Source organism: Hylobates moloch, unplaced genomic scaffold (genome assembly GCF_009828535.3).
Source record: "Hylobates moloch isolate HMO894 unplaced genomic scaffold, HMol_V3 SCAFFOLD_12, whole genome shotgun sequence".
NCBI lineage: Eukaryota > Metazoa > Chordata > Mammalia > Primates > Hylobatidae > Hylobates > Hylobates moloch.
The window spans coordinates 34,246,564-34,267,868 of NW_026652287.1; the positions used below are offsets into that span (position 1 = coordinate 34,246,564).

The window sequence follows — 21,305 nt, forward strand, 5'->3', positions numbered from 1 at the left end:
GGAGGCTGAGGCAGGAGAATTGCTTGGACCTGGGAGGTGGAGGTTGCAGTAGCTGAGATCACGCCACTGCATTCCAGCCTGGGCAATAGAGTGAGACTCCGTCTCAAAAAAAAAGAAAAAAAAATGTAAAAAAAGAAGAAAAGAAATAGAGCAAAGGCGAGCACTTTGCTGGCCATCTCCTCTGCTGACCTCATCTCCTCTGCTGACCTCTGCTCCTCCTTAGCCACCCAAGGGGCCTTTCTTTGGTAGTTATTGCATAGTTGGTCACATGGCAAGGTGGCCCTCTCTGGTGTGTTTTGTTTCCTGGCTGTGCTAAACACTCCAGATACTGAAAAATAAAAAAATTAAAAACTGAGCTGGACATGGTGGCTCACGCCTGTAATCCAGCACTTTGTGAGGCCGAGGCAGGTGGATCACTTGAGCTCAGGAGTCCGAGACCAGTCTGAGCAACAGAGCGAGAGCCTGTCTCTACTAAAAATACAAAAATTAGCCAGGTATGACGGCAGGTGCCTGTATTCCTCAGCTATTCAGGATCCTGAGGCATGCGAATCGCTTGAACCTGGGAGGCAGAGGCTGCAGTGAGCTGAGATCGTGTCACTGCACTCTAGCCTGGGCAACAGAGCGAGACTATGTCTCAAAAACAAAACAAACAAACAAAAAATCTGAATTAGCTGCAAGGACCAAAGTTGGCCACCAGACATCCATATACCCAGGATGATAGCACTACAGACTCATGGTATGGAATGGGATCACCCAATGCAGCCACCTCATTTTACAGAAGGACTTCAGAGAGGGACGAGGTCTTGCATGTCACACAGCTTAACTGCAGAGCTGGGATTCAAACTCAGGCCCAGGACGGATGAGCACTGCTGGTTACACAGTCTCCTTTAACTAAGCTTAGAGTGGGACGGATGCTGCAAGGGCTTGAGAAAAAGGGAACTCCCTACAAGCTGCACAAAGATTGAGACTCTGCTTCCTTCCTTCTACCACCAAATTCTGCCATGAGAGCAACCCTTGAAGATCTGTTTGACCTGGGAAATTACAAGATTGCATTGCTAAGGCACCAGGTTTGACCAGGTGTCAGTAACTTTGAAATGTGTATGTTAAGGTCCTGACTTCTTCAATAGTGACTTGGGATTTGGAGGGAGGGCATTGTTATCCAGTACTCTTGGGGAAAGGCAATGTTGTGCAAATGAAAACAAACAAACAAACAAAAAAAACACCAGGCTTGGAGTCAGAAAACCCAAGGGGAACTTTCCGTATTGCCAAATTTTTTTTTTTTTTTTTTGAGACGGAGTCTCGCTCTGTCGCCCAGGCTGGAGTGCAGTGGTGCAATCTTGGCTCACTGCAAGCTTCGCCTCCTGGGTTCACGTCATTCTCCTGCCTCAGCCTCCTGAGTAGCTGGGATTACAGGTGCCCGCCACTGCGCCCAGCTAATTTTTTGTATTTTTAGTAGAGACAGGGTTTCACCGTGTTAGCCAGGATGGTCTTGATCTCCTGACCTTGTTATCAGCCTGCCTCAGCCTCCCAAAGTGCTGGGATTACAGGCATGAGCCACCGCGCCCGGCCCCCAAATATTCTTTTTAACCAGTCAACTGGGACATTAACTCCAGGAAGTATGAATATAAAATAGTTCTATTTTTTCTGATCACTGATTCAATCAATTTTTTTGTTTGTTTGTTTTTCGTTTTTGAGACAAGAGTCTTGCTCTGTTGCCCAGGCTGGAGTGCAATGCTGCAAGCTCGGCTCCCTGCAAACTCTGCCTCCTGGGTTCAAGCGATTCTTATGCCTCAGCCTTCCGAGTAGCTGGGACTACAGGTGTGCGCACCACCACACCCAGCTAATTTTTATATTTTTACTACTAGAGACGGGGTTTCGCTATGTTCACCAGGCTGGTCTCCAACTCCTGACTGCAACTGCTTTGCTCGCCTCAGCCTCCCAAAGTGCTGGGATTACAGATGTGAGTCACCGTGCCCAGCCTCCTCTGTTTCTTGATATCAGAGTTGGGTCCCCTGCTTCTCCCATACCTTCTCCAATTCCACCATTGGCAGACACCATGCAGCCTCTTACTGCTTTCTTGGGTGACATATCACCTAGATTGCAGAAGCCCAGCTACCCTCCTTCGTGTCCATCCACCCCCTGCTATAGACAAAATGTATGTGTCCTTCCAAAGTCTAGGTTCAATTCCTAACCCCCAATGTAATGATATTTGAAGTCAAGACCTTTGGAAGGTGATTACATCATGAGGGTGGAGCCCTCATAAATGGGATTAGTGCCCTTAATAAGAGACCCCAGAGAGCTGTCCCACCTACCACGTGAGGACACAACCAGAAGGCACCATCTGTAAGCCAGGAAGTGAGTCCACATCAGACACTGAATCTGCTGACATCTTGATCTTGGACTTCCCAGCCTCTAGAACTATAAGAAATAAATTTTCATTGTTTACAACCCACCCAGCCTACTTTTGTTATAGTAGCCAGAAAGGACTCAGAAGCCCACACATCCTAACCATGCTGGACTGTGGAGTACAGGCTACACTGCCCCAAGCCCCTCATTGCCCCCAGCTTTTCCTCTCTAATGCTCCTCTCCCCTGCACAGGGAGATGCAGGGCACAGCAAGAAGTTGGTTGCCCACACAGACACCCAATGGGGAGATAGTGTGTTGATTCCTCCCATTCTATCAGGAAACCCTAGTCTTTCCTAAACATTTTCTTGGAGCACCCCCTCCTACCCAGAGCCCTGGTATACGTGAAGAGTTCAGGAAAGAGAGGATGATGAAGCATCTCACCAGAGACTTCTCACCTGTCCAACAGCCAGCTGGCAGCTTTATTTTTTTGGGAAGCTAGGCAGAGAGAAGCTTTCTGACCCCATTATTGGCTGCCCTCTTTAAACCATTTAAGAGGCAACAGAAAAAGTCCTATTCAGGGCGGGGCACATTGGCTCACGGCTGTAATCCCAGGACTTTGGGAGGCCAAGGCGGGTGGATCGCTTGAGGTCAGGAGTTCGAGACCAGCCTGGCTAACATGGCAAAACCCTGTCTCTACTAAAAATACAAAAATTAGCCAGATGTTGTGGCGGGTGCCTGTAATCCCAGCTACTTGGGAGGCTGAGGCAGGAGAATCGCTTAAACCTGGCAGGTGGGTGTTGCAGTGAGCCAAGATCACACCACTGCACTCCAGCCTGGGCAACAGAGCGAGACTGCAACTCAAAAAAAAAAAAAAAAGAAAAGAAAAGAAAGAAAATGTCCTATTCCTGGAAACCATCATTCTGAGCAAACTATCGCCAGGACAGAAAACCAAACACCACATGTTCTCACTCATAGGTGGCAACTGAACAATGAGAACACTTGGACACAGGGTGGGGAACATCACACACCGGGGCCTGTTGTGGGGTTGGGGGATGGGGGAGGGATAGCATTAGGAGAAATACCTAACGTAAATGATGAGTTAATGGATGCAGCAAACCAACATGGCACATGTATACATATGTAACAAACCTGCACGTTGTGCACATGTACCCTAGAACTTAAAGTTTAATAATAAAAAAAAAGAAAATGTCCTATTCAACATCTGCTAATGAGGAGGACTTAGGTATCATTTATACAGAAAATGTCATCTTTATTAAATAAGTCATACCCCCACCCTCAAGTTTTTGCAGCAAAATGGCTCTGCAAAGAGTTTCTGCCATGGATTGAATGTTTGTGTCCCTCCAAAATTCATGTTGAAATTTAATCACCAATGCAATAATATGAAGAGACAGGGCCTTTAGGAGGTAATTATGTCACGAGGGCTCCTCTCTCATGAATGGGATTAAAGACTATAAAAGAGGCTTCACACAGTGTTGGCCCTTTTTTGCCCTTCCACCTTCCATAAGAGAGGCACATCTTGGAAGCAGAGATCAGGCCCTCACCAGATACTGAACCTGCTGGTGCCTTGATCTTGGACTTCACAGCCTCCAGAGCCATGAGAAATACTTTTTTATTATTTAAATATTACCCAGTTTGTGGTATTCTGTTATAGCCACACAAATGAACTAAGACAGCCTGTAATATGAAGATGGCACCACTCCTGCCCCACACTCAGGAGAGCTCTTCAAGAAAGCACTGGCAATGCTCACGATGGATTTTGAAACAGGCAGAGATGAACTCTCCCAAGTGGTAATTCCCACACCTACATCAACAGCCTCCAGCTCCAGAGAGCACCACGCTTATTTCTTCTTGATTTTTTCTTTTTTTTGAGATGGAATCTCCCTCAGTTTTCCAGGCTGGAGTGCACCGGCACGATCTCAGCTCACTGCAACCTCTGCCTCCCAGGTTCAAGAGATTCTCCTGCCTCAGCCTCCCAGGTAGCTAGGATTACAGGCATGCACCACCACGCCTGACTAATTTTTGTATTTTTTCTTAGTAGAGACAGGGTTTCACCATGTTGGCCAGGGTGGTCTCAAACTCCTGACCTCGTGATCCATCCACCTCAGCCTCCCAAAGTGCTGGGACTACAGGCATGAGCCACCATGCCCGACCTTAAATTTTTTCGGTAGATATGGGGTCTTGCATTGTTGCCCATGCCGATCTCAAATTCCTGGCCTCAAGCAGTCCTCCTGCCTCAGCTATCCAGGCGACTAGGATGACAGGCATGAGCCACCACACCCAGCCTACATCTATTGTTTCCCAGACATCTGTATGTGGACACCCTGCAAGCACCTCATGTCCAAAACCATGCATTATCCTCCCATGCTCTCCTAAATGCTCCCAGCCTGAAAGCCCTTCTTCCCCTTATATCCTTGATCTTAGCTTACCATGCCACCATTGCCCAAACTCAAAATCTTAGGAACAACTCTGACTTGTCCCTCATTCCACGTATCGGCAACTCCCAGCCATTCTCCCTCCTAAATATCAGGTGGTGCTGCCTCCTCCACCCTCCCAGCTGCCACTGATCCTGATGTTCTATCACTTGGACTGTGTATACATACGTATGTTAAAAGAATAGATGCCCGTTTTCTGCCTCAGGGGAGCTGGGAGCCTGACGTTTCCGGGAGCACTGCATGGACTTAGTTTCAGCTGCTTTTCGCATGGCGGCTTTTTCTGGCCTGACTGGGATCTCATTGCTTAACCCACAGGAAGATGTCCAGTTTCAAAAGGAGGTGGTGCAGGTTCACAAGCACATAACCCAGCAAAAAAAAACAAGAACAACTTACTCCTGGAGTAGTCTACATGTGCCACCTACCTAAACTACTTAACGAAACCCAGATCTTTTCATATTTCTCCCAGTTTGGCACTGTGACACAGTTCAGACTGTCCAGAAGTAAAACAACTGGAAATAGCGAAGGCTATGCATTTGTGGAGTTTGAGTCTGAGGATGTTGCCAAGATAGATGCTGAAACAATGAACAACTACCTGTTTGGTGAAAGACTCTTGGAGTGTCATTTTATGCCTCCTGGAAAATACATAAAGAACTCTTTAAAGACTGGAATATTCCATTTAAGCAGCCATCAAATCCGTCAGCAAAATGGTATAATCAGAATCGGACACTAACACAAAAGCTACGGACGAGGAGCAATTTAAAAAGAAAGAAAGATTACTCAGGAAGAAATTAGCTGGCTGGGCATGGTGGCTCACGCCTGTAATCCCAACACTTTGGGAGGCCAAGGCGGGTGGATCACCTGAGGTCAGGTGTTGGGGAAAAAGCTGAGTGTTGGGAAAAAGGCTGAGGCAGGGCTTGCATGTCTGACATAATGTAAAAGAGTCTTGGAACGTGTCTGGGGTCCAGGGTCTAAAACCTCTCGTGGCCTTTGGAACACCAAGCTCTGTGCTAAAGGGTGGAAGGTTGCCCTGCTGCACCATAATCTAAGCCCAGGGCATAAAACCCCTCGTGGCTTGGATGGAATCCAGGGCTCAGAGCACAAAACCCCCCACGGCCTCTGGAATGTGTCTAGACTTGCCGGCTCCTTGCTTCTAGCATTCCCAGGCTCATAGATCAATTGTATCTTAAACTAGAAGAACATGTTTCCCATTATCTCAAGTAGCAGAACATGTTCTATATGCTTCAAAGAAAATGCTAAACTGTCACAGCTGTAAATCATGCGCTTGAAGCACCACTTTCTTTCAACCCCCACATCCTCACCACCTGCCTCTTTGTTTGATCACCAATAAACAGTGCAGGCTTCCAGAGCTCGGGGACTTCACAGCCTCCATACTAGCATTGGCCCCCTGGACCCACCTTATGCACTTTTATCTTGTCTTTTCTCTTTCCTTTGACTCTGCCGGACTTTGTAGCCCCCATGGCCTGGTGCTGGGTCTGATCACCCCAGCATTCCTGGCACCCAACGTGGGACAATGAAGACCCCAGTGAAGGAACGCTAGAGCACGTGAAAGTGGAGAAAGTATCATCAGAGGACACCCAAGGACGACTGAAAGAAGCTCGGTAGGAAAGCTGAGTGCTCAGAAGAACCAGGGTAACAATTGGACAAGGTGAAAGCAAACATTCTGCTTATTTGAATTTCTTAAGGCATTTATTACGAAAAGGGGCAGTGAAAGTTAGTACTCAAAATTTGTTATCACTCTTTAGTACAGTAAAGCAGTTTTGCCCATGGTTTCCAGAACAAGGGACTATGGAGTTGGATGAATGGGAGAGAACTGGCAGAGATTTTAAAAAGGCATATAAAGAGGGAGCAAAAATTCCAGTTTCCGTTTGGTCAATGTGGGCACTAATAAAGGCAGCTCTTGAGCCATTTCAAACAGATGATGAGGCAGATTCAGCTGAGGGAGACGAGGACGAGTGTAAAAAACTAACTTCAGATTCTGAATGCAAGGAGCAAAAAAGAGAAGAGGTTAAAGAAGGGGAAACTGAAAAAGGTATATTTTACTAGCCCATTGGCTCCATCTGCTGAATTAAGTGAATGGCCACCTCCTCCCTTTCCCCTTAATGGGCGAGAAACTTAAACATTAAAACCTGGAGCAATTGGTGGTGCTATGCAAAATTCTATTCAAAAAGCTAGAGCAAGCAGGGGACGGTGGCTCACGCCTGTAATCCCAGCACTTTGGGAGGCCGAGGCGGGCGGATCACAAGGTCAGGAGATCGAGACCATCCTGGCTAACATGGTGAAACCCCCGTCTCTACTAAAGATACAAAAAAATTAGCCAGGCGTGGCGGCGTGCGCCTGTAGTCCCAGCTACTCGGGAGGCTGAGGCAGAACTGCTTGAACCTGGGAGGCAGAGGTTGCAATGAGCCGAGATCGCACCACTGCACTCTAGCCTGAGCAACAGAGTGAGACTCCGTCAAAAAAAAAAAAAAGCTAGAACTGAGGGAGACCTTGAAGCATGGCAATTTCCAGTTACTATAATCCAGCAAGGAGGACAGAATATAACTAATTGGGCCACTTTTCCTTTTAAGTTATTAAAGGAATTTAAGTAAGCCATTAGTCAATACAGACCGAACTCTCCTTTTGTGCAAACTTTGTTAAAAAATGTGGCTCTTGATAATAGGTTAATATCGTATAATTGGGATACTTTAACAAAATCTGTTCTCACTCCGTCTCAGTATTTACAGTTTAAAACTTGGTGGGCTGATGAAGCTCAAACTCAGGCAAGGGAAAACACAGGCACAGCCACCTGTGCCTGTTTCCTTTGAACAGTTAATGGGAGTTGGCCCTAATTGGGGTAGATTAGAAAATCAAGCAGTAATGGAGGATGTTGCCATTGTTCAGCTGCGCTCTGTATGCTTACGGGCATGGGAAAGGATAAATGTTACAGGGGAAAAATATCCTTCTTTCAGCTCGCCCGACAAGGACCTAAAGAACCATATATTGATTTTATCGCTTGGCTCCAAGAGGCTGTGTATAAAGCCATAACTGATAAAACAGCTCAGGATGTTGTAATACAGCTTCCTGCATATGAAAATGCTGATGCAGGCCGGGCACGGTGGCTCGCGCTTGTAATCCCAGCACTTTGGGAGGCTGAGGCGGGCAGATCACGAGGTCAGGAGATCGAGACCACGGTGAAACCCCGTCTCTACTAAAAAATACAAAAAATTAGCCGGGCGTGGTGGCGGGCGCCTGTAGTCCCAGCTACTCGGAGAGGCTGAGGCAGGAGAATGGCGTGAACCCGGGAGGCGGAGCTTGCAGTGAGCCGAGATCGCGCCACTGCACTCCAGCCTGGGTGACAGAGCGAGATTTCGTCTCAAAAAAAAAAAAAAAAAAGAAAGAAAATGCTGATGCAGAGTGTCAAACTGCTATCAGACCTATGAGAGGGAAGGCTCATTTGGCTGAATATACTGGGGCTTGCGATGGCATTGGAGGTAACTTGCATAGGGCTACTCTTTTAGCTCAGCGTATGGCTGGATTGAAAGTAAGAAGGAATGCGCCCCATTTCTCAGTTCTTGCTTTAATTGTGGGCAATTTGGACACACAAAAAAGGAATGTAGAAAAGGAAAATAAAAAGTCTGGACCAGATATATGGTGGAGAGATGCACATACAAAGAGCTGAGAAAGGGGAAGAGGATTTGCTTGTGTCTCTCCAGGTGACAATCAGGTGCCTGTGTGGTGCCCACCAAACATCCGAAGATCTATCATGAGTTACAGCATCTAGTGGACCCACCTGTACAGTGCAAATTGAAGGCTTAAGGATTGCTTTTTTGCTACACTGTTGCACAAGAAGGATAAGGCTCCATTTGCTTTTTCTGTGCCTTCTGTTAGAAGGGGCCTGTTTCTCATTATCAGTGGAACGTTTACCCCATGGTAATTAAACAAAGAGGCAGAAGCTGAGTTACAGCTTGTAGAACAAATGCTTCAGCAATGGCATGCCTCCCGGCTACAGCCACAAAAGTTTTTGCTTCTGTTTTGCTAGATTTACTAATGTGGGTTTGAGGGTATGCTTGTGTTTTTGCAGGAGATGAACAAACCGTGCAGATGCCCTCAAGATGTGTACAACCATGGAATGGGAGAGTGGAGGGACCCATGGATCCCAACCGTGGACCTGGTTCCCACAGTACAAGCCATGAGCCAGTTGAGTCTGAATGCCAAGATGGAACGAGGACCAACCGGAGTCATGCTGACATCAACCCCCGTAACATGGGGACAGATCAAGAAAACCACACAGGAAGCTGAGAAACTGCTGGAACACCAGGGTGTTACCTTTTGCTGGGATTCAGAGGTACAATAGATGCTTAACGGACCAATGCTTTCTGACTGAGCTCCTCTCTACCTGAATACAAGAGACCCTAATAGTTAGGCAGGAATATCATCGCCCCTATTCAGCATGAAGAAGTTGCAGAAGACGGACCTTCATCCTTCTGCAACCCTTAGGATTAAGCGTCCTCTTGTAAAAGGGAAAGGGGAAATATGTAAGAAGCATTCAAACCAGAACGACTCCATTTTGAATAAGGGCCAACGCATCCTAATGAGGAAGGGATGAAAAAATGAATATATCTATAGGATATAAATATCCCCCATATGCCTGGGACCTGTTGTTGGATGCTTACAGATTGACACACAAGCCTGGTTGGCAGTAGTCCCCGGAAAAAATAAATCACAGGCTGCTTTGCATATGATTTGGGGGCATAGTTTAAAACATAACTATTCCAATCCTAAAACTCTGAAGTTCTGTCCGAATAAGCTCGAATGTGAGTGAAACAAAGTTTGGTTTGAAGGTGTGGATGCTTGAACTTGGGAAGATTGTATAGCAAGTAAGGCTGAGGTGCTACAAAATAATTCCTTTGGAATCATCATTGATTAGTCCCCTAAGGGGATCTTTAAAGAAAATTGCACTGGAAGGCCTTCTTGTAGAACAAATGTAGTAAACCAGAGGAATTGCTGGCAAAAGAATCATACACAGTATGTTCGGACGGAAGCTAATGCCCCTATCATATGGAGTCCTGCTGGCATTGTTGCCCCTAGTCCAAAAATGATATCTCCTGCCATAAGACAGGAATATTCTGAATTATGGAAATTAGCTATGGCTCAAAGTTCAATCAAAATTTGGGAGGGTACATATAAAAGGTATAGAGGGGAAGGAGGTAAAAATAAATATGCTCTCTCTTTTCTTTCCAACAGGACCTTTTGGATTCAAAGTTGTGTTCGGCCACCTTTTATGCTAGCAACAGGAAATGTTACAAAAATCAGACTATGCCGGGCGCGGTGGCTCACGCTTGTAATCCCAGCACTTTGGGAGGCCGAAGCGGGCGGATCACGAGGTCAAAAGATCGAGACCACGGTGAAACCCCGTCTCTACTAAAAATACAAAAAATTAGCCGGGCGTGGTGGCAGGCGCCTGTAGTCCCAGCTACTCGGAGAGGCTGAGGCAGGAGAATGGCGTGAACCCGGGAGGCGGAGCTTGCAGTGAGCCGAGATTGCGCCACTGCACTCCAGCCTGGGCGATAGAGCAAGACTCCGTCTCAAAAAAAAAAAAAAAAAAATCAGACTATCCTGATAATTAAAGCCAGAGAAGGAGTTTGGATCCCTATGTGTCTCTAAATAGACCACGGGAGGCATCATCATCCATTGATATTGTAACTAAATCCTTAAAAAACTATTATCCCAAAGATTTATAGTTGCTCTTACATTTGCTGTAATTGGCCTCATTGCTGTTACTACTACCACTGCAGTAGCTGGTGTGGCTGTACATTCATCTGTGCAAACTGCTGAATTTGTCAATAAGTGACAAAAGAATTCCATAAAATTATGGAACTCCCAAGCTCAAACAGATCAAAAAATAGTTAACCAAATTAATGATCGCTGTCAGACAGTGATTTGGATGGGAGATCGTATTATGAATTTAGAAAGTAGAATTCAAATGCAATGTGACTGGAATACACCTGACTTTTGTATTACTCCTCATAGTTACAATGAGGCAGAACACTGATGGAAGGAGGTTAAATGCCATCTAGAGGGTAGAGAGGAAAATCTCACCCTTGATATTGTAAAACTAAGAGTGGGATTTTGAAGCCTCTCAGACTCACTTAGCCTTGCTCCCTAGAACTGATATTTTGAACAAGACAGCCAATGGGTTGTCTGCAGTCAATCCTCTTAAATGGATTAAGGCCATTGAAAACTCTACACTTGGAAATTCTGTTCTAATAATTATGTGCTTGTGCTGTCTCCTTTTAGTCTGCAGATGTGGAAGCCACCTCTGGAGAGAAAGCCACCATTGAGAACAAGCAATGATAGCTGTGGTGGTTTTACAAAAAAGAAAAGGGGGGCATGTTGGAGAAAAGCTGAGTGTTGGGAAAAAAGCTGAGGCAGGGCTTGCTAGTCTGACATAATATAAAAAGAGTCTTGGAACATGTCTGGGTCCAGGGTTTAAAACCCCTTGTTTTAGACCTTTGGAACACCAAGCTCTGTGCTAAAGGGTGGAAGGCTGCCCTGCTGCACCATAATCTAAGCCTAGGACATAAAACCCCTCGTGGCTTGGATGGAATCCAGGGCTCAGAGCATGAAACCCCTCGTGGCCTCTGGAATGTGTCTAGACTTGCTGGCTCCTTGCTTCTAGCATTCCCAGGCTCATAGATCAATTGTATCTTAAACTAGAAGAACATGTTTCCCATTATCTCAAGTAGCAGAACATGTTCCATATGCTTCAAAGAAAATGCTAAACTGTCACAGCTGTAAATCATGTGCTTCATGCACCACTTTCTTTCAACCCCCACATCCTCACTACCTGCTTCTTTGTTTGATCAGCAATAAATAGTGCAGGCTTCTAGAGCTTGGGGCCTTCTCAGCCTCCATACTAGCATTGGCCCCCTGGACCCACCTTATGCACTCTTGTCTTTTCTCATTCCTTTGATTCCGCCGGACTTCATAGCCCCCACAGTCTAGTGTTGCGTCTGATCACCCCAACAGTCAGGAGTTCGAGACCAGCCTGGCCAACGTGGTGAAACCCCATCTCTACTAAAAATACAAAAATTAGCCAGGCATGGTGGCAGGCACCTGTAATCCCAGCTACTTGGGAGACTAAGGCAGGATAACTGCTTGAACCTGGGAGGCAGAGGTTGCAGTAAGCCGAGATTGGGCCACTGCACTCCAGCCTGGGCGATAGATCGAGACTCAATCTCAAAAAAAAAAAAAAAAAAAAAGGAATTAGCTAAAAAAGGAATTATGATTTTCCTTCTTCCTTCTTTGATTTTCCAGAAAACAGAAAGTATTTCAAAAACTAATTGTCAGACGTCTACAAAAGGCCATGTTTTACATAAGAAGAAGAAAAAGGTTTTAGGCACTCTTGACACTCCTGAGAAGACTGTGGATATCCAGGGCCTCACACCAGTTTGTACACCACCATTTTTGGAGAGACGAAAATCTGAAGTGGCTGAAATCAATGATCATGATGAAGCTAATGAAACAGTTTTTAAACAGCTCATATCCTATGTAAAATAAGAAACACCAGAGACTCAAACACCTACATATTCACGGAAAAAAAGACGAAGCAAAAGCAATCAGTGATTTTCAATGTATTACATATATTTCTTCTGAAAAATACAATATTTTCATGAGAGCGGACTTTGTGTTTTACTAGGTACAATGAAATGCAACCCTTGACAAGATTTTCAGAGGTAAAATACAGTTTGGTCAAGTTAAGGAAAGCAATCTGTAATTTTGGATTGCCTGCCCTTGGCTGAAATACAGGGGTGCATACCAGCTTGCAGTGGCTTGACTGACATTGTCTCTTTGTCCTGGCCTCCAGTTTTCTTTTGGTATGTCATAGCTTTCCTTAATTACTCTACCTAGATAGAAAGTTGACCACTAACTGCAGGTTTAAGTACTAAACTGCAGCCTTTCTCTTATCACCAGTAGTTAAAGACCACCAATCTGGTTTGTCCATCTACATGGTTTGTCAGGGACATTTAACTCATGAGAGTGCTTTAGATTTCAACATCAGATGGTTGAAGCTGGAAGGTAAATTATATGTAGTGTGAGAAGGCAGTTCCAGTTTTTTGTTTTGTTTTGTTTTGAGATGGAGTCTTGCTCTGTCGCCCCGGGTGGAGTGCAATGGTGCGATCTCGGCTCACTGCAACCTCCACCTCTTGGGTTCAAGTGATTATCCTGCCTCAGCCTCCCCAGAGGCTGGGATTACAGGCGCATGCACCACCACACCCGGCTCATTTTTGTATTTTTAGTAGAGACAGGGTTTCACCATGTTGGTGAGGCTGGTCTCGAACTCCTGACCTCATGATCCGCCCGCCTTGGCCTCCCAAAGTGCTGGGATTACAGGCGTGAGCCACCGCGCCCGGCCCAGCAGTTCCAGTTTTAGCACAGATTTGCTTATGCATTAGTTCAAATTTTAATAGATTCAAAATCGACTTTTTTTTTTTTTTTTTTTTTACCAATTTGTTAAATTAGTTTTCGTTGGGCTAGCATGGATTCATAACCACCATTTTATACTAGTATCACCAGTGAGGAATTGTATTTCAAGGTTCAAACAATAACCAGCAAATAAACTTTTTTCTACAAAAAAAAAAAAAAAGCATAGATGCCCACGTGCCATGGGGCTTAATGAGAACAAGCTCCATGCTGAGCCCTTTACATACACCAGCATGTTTGAATGTCATAGCAACTCTGAGACAAGTGTTCTTGGCCAGCTCCCAAGTGAAACTGAAGCTCAGAGAGGCTAAGCAAGTTACCCAAGGTGACTCAGATTTTCAGGGGCAGAGCCAGTATGTGACACCAGTCAAGCATGTCAGTTGGACTCCACGCTCATGATCTCAACACTTTCCTGTACTTCCTCTCATTGTGGCAATGAAGAACTAGGGCTTAGGCCAGGCGCTGTGGCTCACGCCTGTAATCCCAGCACTTTGGGAGGCCAAGGCGGGTGGATCACTTGAGGTCAGGAGTTTGAGACCAGCCTGGTCAACATGGTGAAACCCCATCTCTACTAAAAATACAATAATTAGCCAGTCCTGGTGGCAGGCACCTGTAATCCCAGCTACTCGGGAGGCTGAGGCAGGAGACTCGCTTGAACTTGGGAGGCGGAGGTTGCAGTGAGCCAAGATGGCATCACTGCACTCCAGCCTGGGTGACAGAGCGAGACTCAGTCTCAAAAAAAAAAAAAAACACACACACACAACAACAAAGGTGACACCCGAACCTTGACGCCCCGACAACAACAACAACAAAGGTGACCCCCGAACCTTGACACCTCGACAGGGCTGAGAGGGGAGAAGCTGGGTGAGGGCCTCTAAATCTGGGGAGATTTCAAGGAAGGGAAGCAAAGATGACCTCCTGGACCTAAAAGAAGAGAGAGGACATGAGGGTAGGAGAGGCACTGAGAGGTGCCCACCTTGCCCTTGTAAGGGTCCCAAGTAGATGGGGTGGAATGCATGGGAAAGAGCAGGGACCCCAGGATCTCCAGGGACGGAAGGGGGTTGGGGGAGGAGGGGGATTTTAGGAAATCTGTAAGCCCCTACGAAATGGGGAAACCCCAAAGGTCGAATCTCAGAACTCTGAAGGTCTAAAGCCAGTAGGGATAGGGAGTGGAGAGTAAAAGGAAGGGTCTGGTTCTAAGCGGTGGATGGGGCAATGGGGCTCCCCATGGGCCAAGGAGATGCCGAGAGAGATTCTCCCCTTAACAACTCAGTCCCCTTTCTCCCTCCAAGCTCCGCTCCGCATCTCCAGGCCTGGGTCGGGTCTCCCGGACGCTACCGGAACCTACCCGCAGAAGCGCAGACAAAAGCCTCAACAAAAATGCCTGAAGCCGCAGAAAGGCGCTCGCCAACCAGAGGGAGAAGGCGAGGCGGCGGGCGGGGTCCGCAGGGTGGGGATTCAAAAGCGGCGCGAGTTCTCTGGCCAATCAGAGCTGAGAATAGTGGCTCGCGTCGCCTAACAAGTGGGCGGAACTCTAACCAATCGCCGCTGCGTTCCCCTGCAAATCGGAAGTCTCGCTTCCCCTTAAGCAGAAGTTGGTTGGCCGGTTTTCAGAACTAGCCTGTCAATTTTGGAAGCTGAGTAAAGGGCATTTCCTTAGCGACACAAGGTCCCGCCTCCAGTCTCCTAGCGCCGCGGGGGCACGGGGGGCGGGGCAGAAAAAGCCTTAAAGGGCGAGGTACGTGGTAAGCGGACAGACCCTGGTTTCCAAATGGCGTCAGATCCTGATCTTAGTAATCGGAGAAGCAATAAAAGAACAAGCTAGAACAATCCTATGACGCTAGACTTGAGCAGTGAGCGCCATCTTCCTCTGGGATTTAAAGTAACCGAATGGATAGACCCAGACTTGAAATCTGAAGATCCAAGTTCTCATCAGTCTCCAGGAAAGAAAAGCAAGCCAGATCTCTTGGCAAAAATCCTATTCCGGCCAGTCAGTGCCACTAACCTCGTACAGCATAGGGCGATCCTGTTGCCTGGGACTTCTCCTCCTTAAAATGCAATGTTGTGGGCCAGGCACGGGGGCCTACCCCAGTAATCCCAGCACTGAAGGTGGGAGGATTACATGGGGCCAGGTGTTCGAGACCAGCCTAGCCAACATGGGGAAACCCCCATCTCTACTAAAAATACAAAAATTAGCTGGACATGGACATGGTGGCACATGCCTGTAATCCCAGCTACTTGGGAGGCTGAGGCAGGAGAATCGTTTGAACCCGGGAGGCAGAGGTTGCAGTGAGCTGAGATCGCACCATTGCACTCCAGCCTGGGCGACAGAACAAGACTGTCTTAAATAAATAAATAAATAAATAAATAAATAAAAATTTTAAAATACCCTGTAATCCTAGCACTCTGGAAGGCCGAGGTGGGAAGATTGCTTGAGGTCAGGAGTTTAACACCAACCTGGCCAACATAGACCTCTCCTCTATTAAAACAATTACATAATTTTTTTAAATGTGGATTAAATGAGTTCATATTATTCACTAAAATATATCTCCAGTCTGGCCAACATAGTGAAGCCACGTCTTTACTAAAAATACAAAAATTAGCGGGGCGTGGTGGCGGGCGCCTGTAATCCCAGCTACTCAGAGGGCTGAGGCAGGAGAATCGCTTGAACCCGGGAGGTGGAGGTTGCAGTTCGCTGAGATAGCACCACTGCACTCCAGCCTAGGTGACAGAGGGAGACCCTGTCTCAAAAAAAAGTAAAAAGACCCTCATTTTACGAAATAATTTAGTACTCCCCCAACTCTTAAGGTTGTGAAAAACAAGGAAAGACTTAGAGATGGCTGCAGATTAAAGGAGACTAAGGAGAGAGGATGACTAAATCCAATGTGGTAGTCCAGATTGGATCCAGGACCAGAAACAAAGGACATCAGTGTAAAAACTGGTAAAATCCAAATAAAGCCTGCAGTTTACCTAATAGTCCTGTCAGTTTCTTAGTTGTGACTAACGTACCATGTACATTACATGACAATGTAAGATGGCAACATTAGGGGAACTCCAATCTGGAGTAAATGAGAACTCTCTGTATTATCTTTGTAACTTTTCTGTAAGTATAGAAGTATTCCAGGACAAGCATGGTGGCTCATGACTGTAATCCCTTGGTACTTTGGGAGGCCAAAGCAGGAGGATCTCTTGAACCCAGGAGTTTGAGACCAGCCTGGACAACATGCTGAGATCCTGTCTCTACAAAATAAGGCACCCTGTGTGGTGGTGTGTGCCTGTGGTCCTAGCTACTTGGGAGGCTGAGGTAGGAGGATGGTTTGGGCCCAGGAGGTTGAGGCTGCAGTGAGCCATGATCACACCACTGCACTCCAGCCTGGGTGACAGAGGGGGACCCTGTCTCAAAAAAAAAAACACACAAGAAAGTATTGCAAAATAAAGCATTTATTTAAAAATATAAAGACCTATGCCACTCCTCTTAGCTGATTATTTTCCAGTCCCTGAATCACTATATTTGTTTTACTTTCAGAAGCTGTTCCCTCCCTAGGAATATTCAACTTCCAGTCTTCCAGTATGTTACCTTCCCATAGCAGCCTTTTCTAACCATCTTATCTACTTAATTTTTTATTCTTTTTTTTTTTTTTTGAGATGAAGTTTCACTCTGTAGCCCAGACTAGAGTGCAATGGTGCCATCTCAGCTCACTGCAACCTCCGCCTCCCAGGCTCAAGTGATTCTCCTGCCTCAGCCTCCCAAGTAGCTGGGACTACGGGCATGCCCCACCATGCCTGGCTAATTTTTGTATTTTTATTTTATTTATTTATTTATTTATTTATTTATTTATTTATTTATTTATTTATTTTTGAGACAGGGTCTCACTCTGTTGCCCAGGCTGGAGTGCAGTGGCACGATCTCAGCTCACTGTAACCTCTGCCTCCCAGGTTCAAGCGATTCTCCTGCCTCAGCCTCCCAAATAGCTGGGATTACAGGTGCTTGCCACCACGCCCAGCTACTTTTTATATTTTTAATACAGATGGGGTTTCACCATCTTGGCCAGGCTGGTCTCAAACTCCTGACCTCAAGTGATCTGTCCACCTTGGCCTCCCAAAATGCTGGGATTACAGGCGTGAGCCACCAGGCCAGGCCCCTAACCACGTTATCTACTGTATCTCCCTACCTCGGTGCCTCTATATCCCCTTGCCCTGATTTGACATCTTCATGTACTTATTCTTACAGAATATATGTATGTATGTCTCGTCTGTCTCCCTTACAAGCATGCAAGTTTCCTGAGAGTAGGGGCCACGTCTACTCTGTCCTGTGTGCAGCCTGGAGCCCAAAGCATAGCAGGCATTGAATATTTCTTAAATGAATGCATGTAATAATGACGATTGCTTCTCAGCAAAACACTGTCACAACTACCAGCAATAACAATAAGTAAATCTCATTTGTTCAGCCTAATTGTGGTCCAGATTCTGTGTTTACTAATACACAAGTAATATCACAGGAACCTGGACGGTAATATTAGCCCCATTTCTCAGATGGAGAAACTAGGGCATAGAGACTAGAAGGACCGAGTTACAAAGCAAGTTAGAGACACGGCACCTAGTAGAACCCAGTGCCTAGAACGGCTAAGACCCCCAGACCATCTACCACGCCCTCTGCCCTGGGGAGTGTCCACATGTCCAGATTTCTCTACCTAAAACGTCCCTTGAGTCCTAAAGAATCTGTCCTGAGGATATGGCAGGAATAAAGAAAGAGAGAGAGAGATGGGGGCAGGGGTCCCCGGACTATTGGATCTGAGAGAGGAAGGGGGCTGGCCACCCAGAGTCCGGGGTCTGAAGAAGGAGGGGCTGGGGCCTGGACTCCCGGGTCTGAGGGAGGAGGGGCTGGGGCCTGGACTCCCGGGTCTGAGGGAGGAGGGGCTGGGGCCTGGACTCCCGGGTCTGAGGGAGGAGGGGCTGGGGCCCTAGACTTCCGGGCCTGAGGGAGGAGGGGGCTGGGGATCTGGACTCCTAGGTCTTAGGGAGGAGGAACTGGGGATCTGAACTCCCAGGTCTGAGGGAGGAAGAGCTGGGGATCTGGACTCCCGGGTCTGAGGGAGGAGGGGCTGGGGCCCTAGACCTCCGGGTCTGAGGGAGGAGGGGGCTGGGGCCCTAGACCTCCGGGTCTGAGGGAGGAGGGGGCTGGGGATCTAGACTCTTGGGTCTTAGGGAGGAGCTGGGGATCTGGACTCCTGGGTCTGAGGGAGGAGGGGCTGGGGATCTGGACTCCTGGGTCTGAAGGAGGAGGTGCTAGGGGGTGCTGGAAGCCTTAGGTAAGCGGTCTTGAGGAACTAGATCCAGGTCCGGGCCTGCGCTCTTTCTTTTGGGAGCGCGGATCACTCCGCGAGCCACGCCCCATTTCTGACCTGGCCAAGCCCCGCCTCTCTCGGCCTCGGCCCCTCCCCAACCTTCCTGGGCCCTCGAAGGATCTCGGAGGCGAAGTTGCTAGAAGATACTTAAGAGGGCCCCAGTGGAGATGGAACAACAAAAGGACGGGGCTGGGCCTGAAGGGTGAGACAAAGACCTCCTGAGAGGGGGACAGAGACCCAGAGAGAGGAGGGGACAGAGAAAACGAGAGAGAAAGGGTGCGCTGAACAGACCTGCATAGAGAATCAGGAAAAACAAAAAAGGCTCAGGTATCACATAGGTACAGAATCTTAGAAGATCTTGGTGAGAGTTGAGCGAGATACTTAGAAACAGGCGGAGGCCGGGTGCAGTGGCTCATGCCTGTAATCCCAGCACTTTGGGAGGCCGAGGCGGGTGGATCACATGAGGTCGGGAGTTCGAGGCCAGCCTGACCAACATGGAGAAATCTGTCTCTCTTAAAAATACAAAATTAGATGGGCGTGGTGGTGCGTGCCTGTAATCCCAGGTACTCGGGAGGCTGAGGCAGGAGAATCGCTTGAACCCGAGAGGCAGAGGTTGCAGTGAGCCAAGATAGCGCCATTGCACTCCAGTCTGGGCAACAAGAGTGAAACCCAGTCTCAAAAAATAAAAAAGAACTAGAAACAGATACTCATCGAACAGAAATTTCCAAGAATAAACCAAAAATTGTGAAGACTCCAGGGATCCCCAGAAGGCTGGAGAAATCGTAGCTGTCCACTGTTTTAGCACTTACCAGACCCAGCCCTGTCATACTCACCTGTGATACCATCCAAAGCCATCTGTGACTATAAACAAATTAAGGTTCGAAATAGGAAAATGATTTGTCCAAAGATACACCACCAAAAGGGAGGCGGCCAGGAATTGGAGCTGAGTTCTGTCTGATGCCGAAGTTCATGGCAGAGCTGTCTGTTTCTTTAGAGAGACCCGGGATAGAAACAAAGAGAGAGAAGAGGGGGAGGAAGTCACAGGTGGGCACTGAGGATGGAGAGATGGCTGCCTTCCTCAGAGGTGCAGAGACAGCCTGGCAGCGAGAAACAAGGAAATACGGAGATGCTGAGCCCCACTGACCTGTCTTTTTGTTGTTCTAGGAACAACCTGTCCCTGCCGTCATCTGGGACTGAGCCATGGACCCCTGCGCCTCTCCCAGCCCCTCCACCCTGGCTTCTGAGCTCCACAGACCCCGCCCACCTGGGGCTCCCGGAGAGCGTGGCCTCTGTCACCGTGCCCATACGCCTGGACACCCTCTCCTGCCTCCTGCACAGCGCCCTGCTGGGGACCTACACCTTCCAACAGGCCTTGCCCTCTTGCCCCTGCTGCCCCCAGGCAGGCCACTCCCAGCCGGGCGCAGTCAGGAGGCCTCCCAGGGGACGCGGAGGCTGGGAAGTCAGGCACAGGCCAGGCTGGGGCCGGGGCCCGCATAGACGGGGCCTCGGGAGAGCTGAGCAGCCAGAGAGGGGCCGGGCGGGGGGCCCTGGGGCTGGCCCCAGGACCCCACCAATGACGCTGCCATCACCACCAACACTGCCTGCCCAGGATGGGAAGAAGGAAGCTCGAGGCCCACAGCCACCCCTGGAAACACCACCAGCTGCTGAGGACTGGGAGACAGAGTATTAGGACCTTGGAGGGTCCAGCACCTGAGATTGCAGTCACCCAGGAGGGTTTTCCTGGGGCCCAGAGTGATCTCAGCCCTGTCAGAAGAACCTCAAGAAACATCTTCCATCCTCCCCTCTCTCCAAAACCACGGTCCCAGGAGTAGCTCCTGTGCGGCACTTGGTGAACCTGACCTAAGTCACCTGAGTCCCAAATGAGAAGAAAACCCTAAACCCCATACCCAGGCCTGTCTCCTTGATGGCCTCAACCCCATTCCCAGCGCCATCCCCAGCCACAACCACAATCCTTACCTCATTCCCAACCCCCAGGGCTCCTCCAACCCCATTCCCTACCCTCTCTCTAATCCCAAAGCCACTCCTACCTGCCTCTCTCTTCCCCACTAATACCCTATTCCCAAACCCATTCATTCCCATCCCTGTCACCAGTCCCAGCTCCACTTCTGTGCCTCAACCCTAACCCACCCTCTTTACCAACCCCTTTCTCCTCCTTCCCTATGTACCTCAGTCCATCTTTAATGTTCTCTGAATCTACAGCCCCAAAGAGCCCCATCCTCAACCTCAGCCACAGCCCTGTGTCCATCCCCACAAAGAACCACATTGGCCCCACGTATCCAGACACCTGCGACTCCCCACCCCACTGCCTGCTCTTCAGGTAGGAAGCCCTGGTTGAACAATAAACGCGTGACTCTCCCTGAATCTTGCGTGTGTGTGTGCGTGTGTGCGTGCTTACACAGCTCGGACAAAGCCAGGGTTGCTGTGAGCAAGGCTGGCGACGAGGTATTGGGTTCTGGGGAGGGTCACAGAGGTCAGAGAGCAGGGGCTGGGTCGGGGGAGCCCCCTGGATGCCTGCTTCAGCAAATTCCATTTGAGGCCTCTGCCACCGCTGCATTTCTGCCTGCTGGAAGCTGCTGGTTCGTGGGATCATTGTGTAGGGAGGCTTAAGGGATTTGGGGAACCTAAGGGGGCAAAGAGGCCAGTGACCAGGCTCAGC

General features: G+C 48.1%; 1 protein-coding gene and 1 pseudogene across 1 annotated transcript; both read left to right on the forward strand.

Moving 5' to 3' along the window:
- The first annotated feature begins 5,066 nt into the window (after positions 1-5,066).
- On the forward strand, positions 5,067-12,425 carry LOC116478127 (MKI67 FHA domain-interacting nucleolar phosphoprotein-like; annotated as a pseudogene).
- Positions 12,426-18,716: 6,291 nt separating this feature from the next.
- CUNH19orf84 (chromosome unknown C19orf84 homolog) lies at positions 18,717-21,010 on the forward strand. Its single transcript, XM_032169099.1, has 2 exons — positions 18,717-18,830; positions 19,793-21,010. The coding sequence occupies exons 1-2, from the start codon at positions 18,796-18,798 to the stop codon at positions 20,316-20,318; spliced, it is 561 nt and encodes a 186-aa protein (XP_032024990.1). The 5' UTR covers positions 18,717-18,795; the 3' UTR covers positions 20,319-21,010.
- Positions 21,011-21,305: the final 295 nt, after the last annotated feature.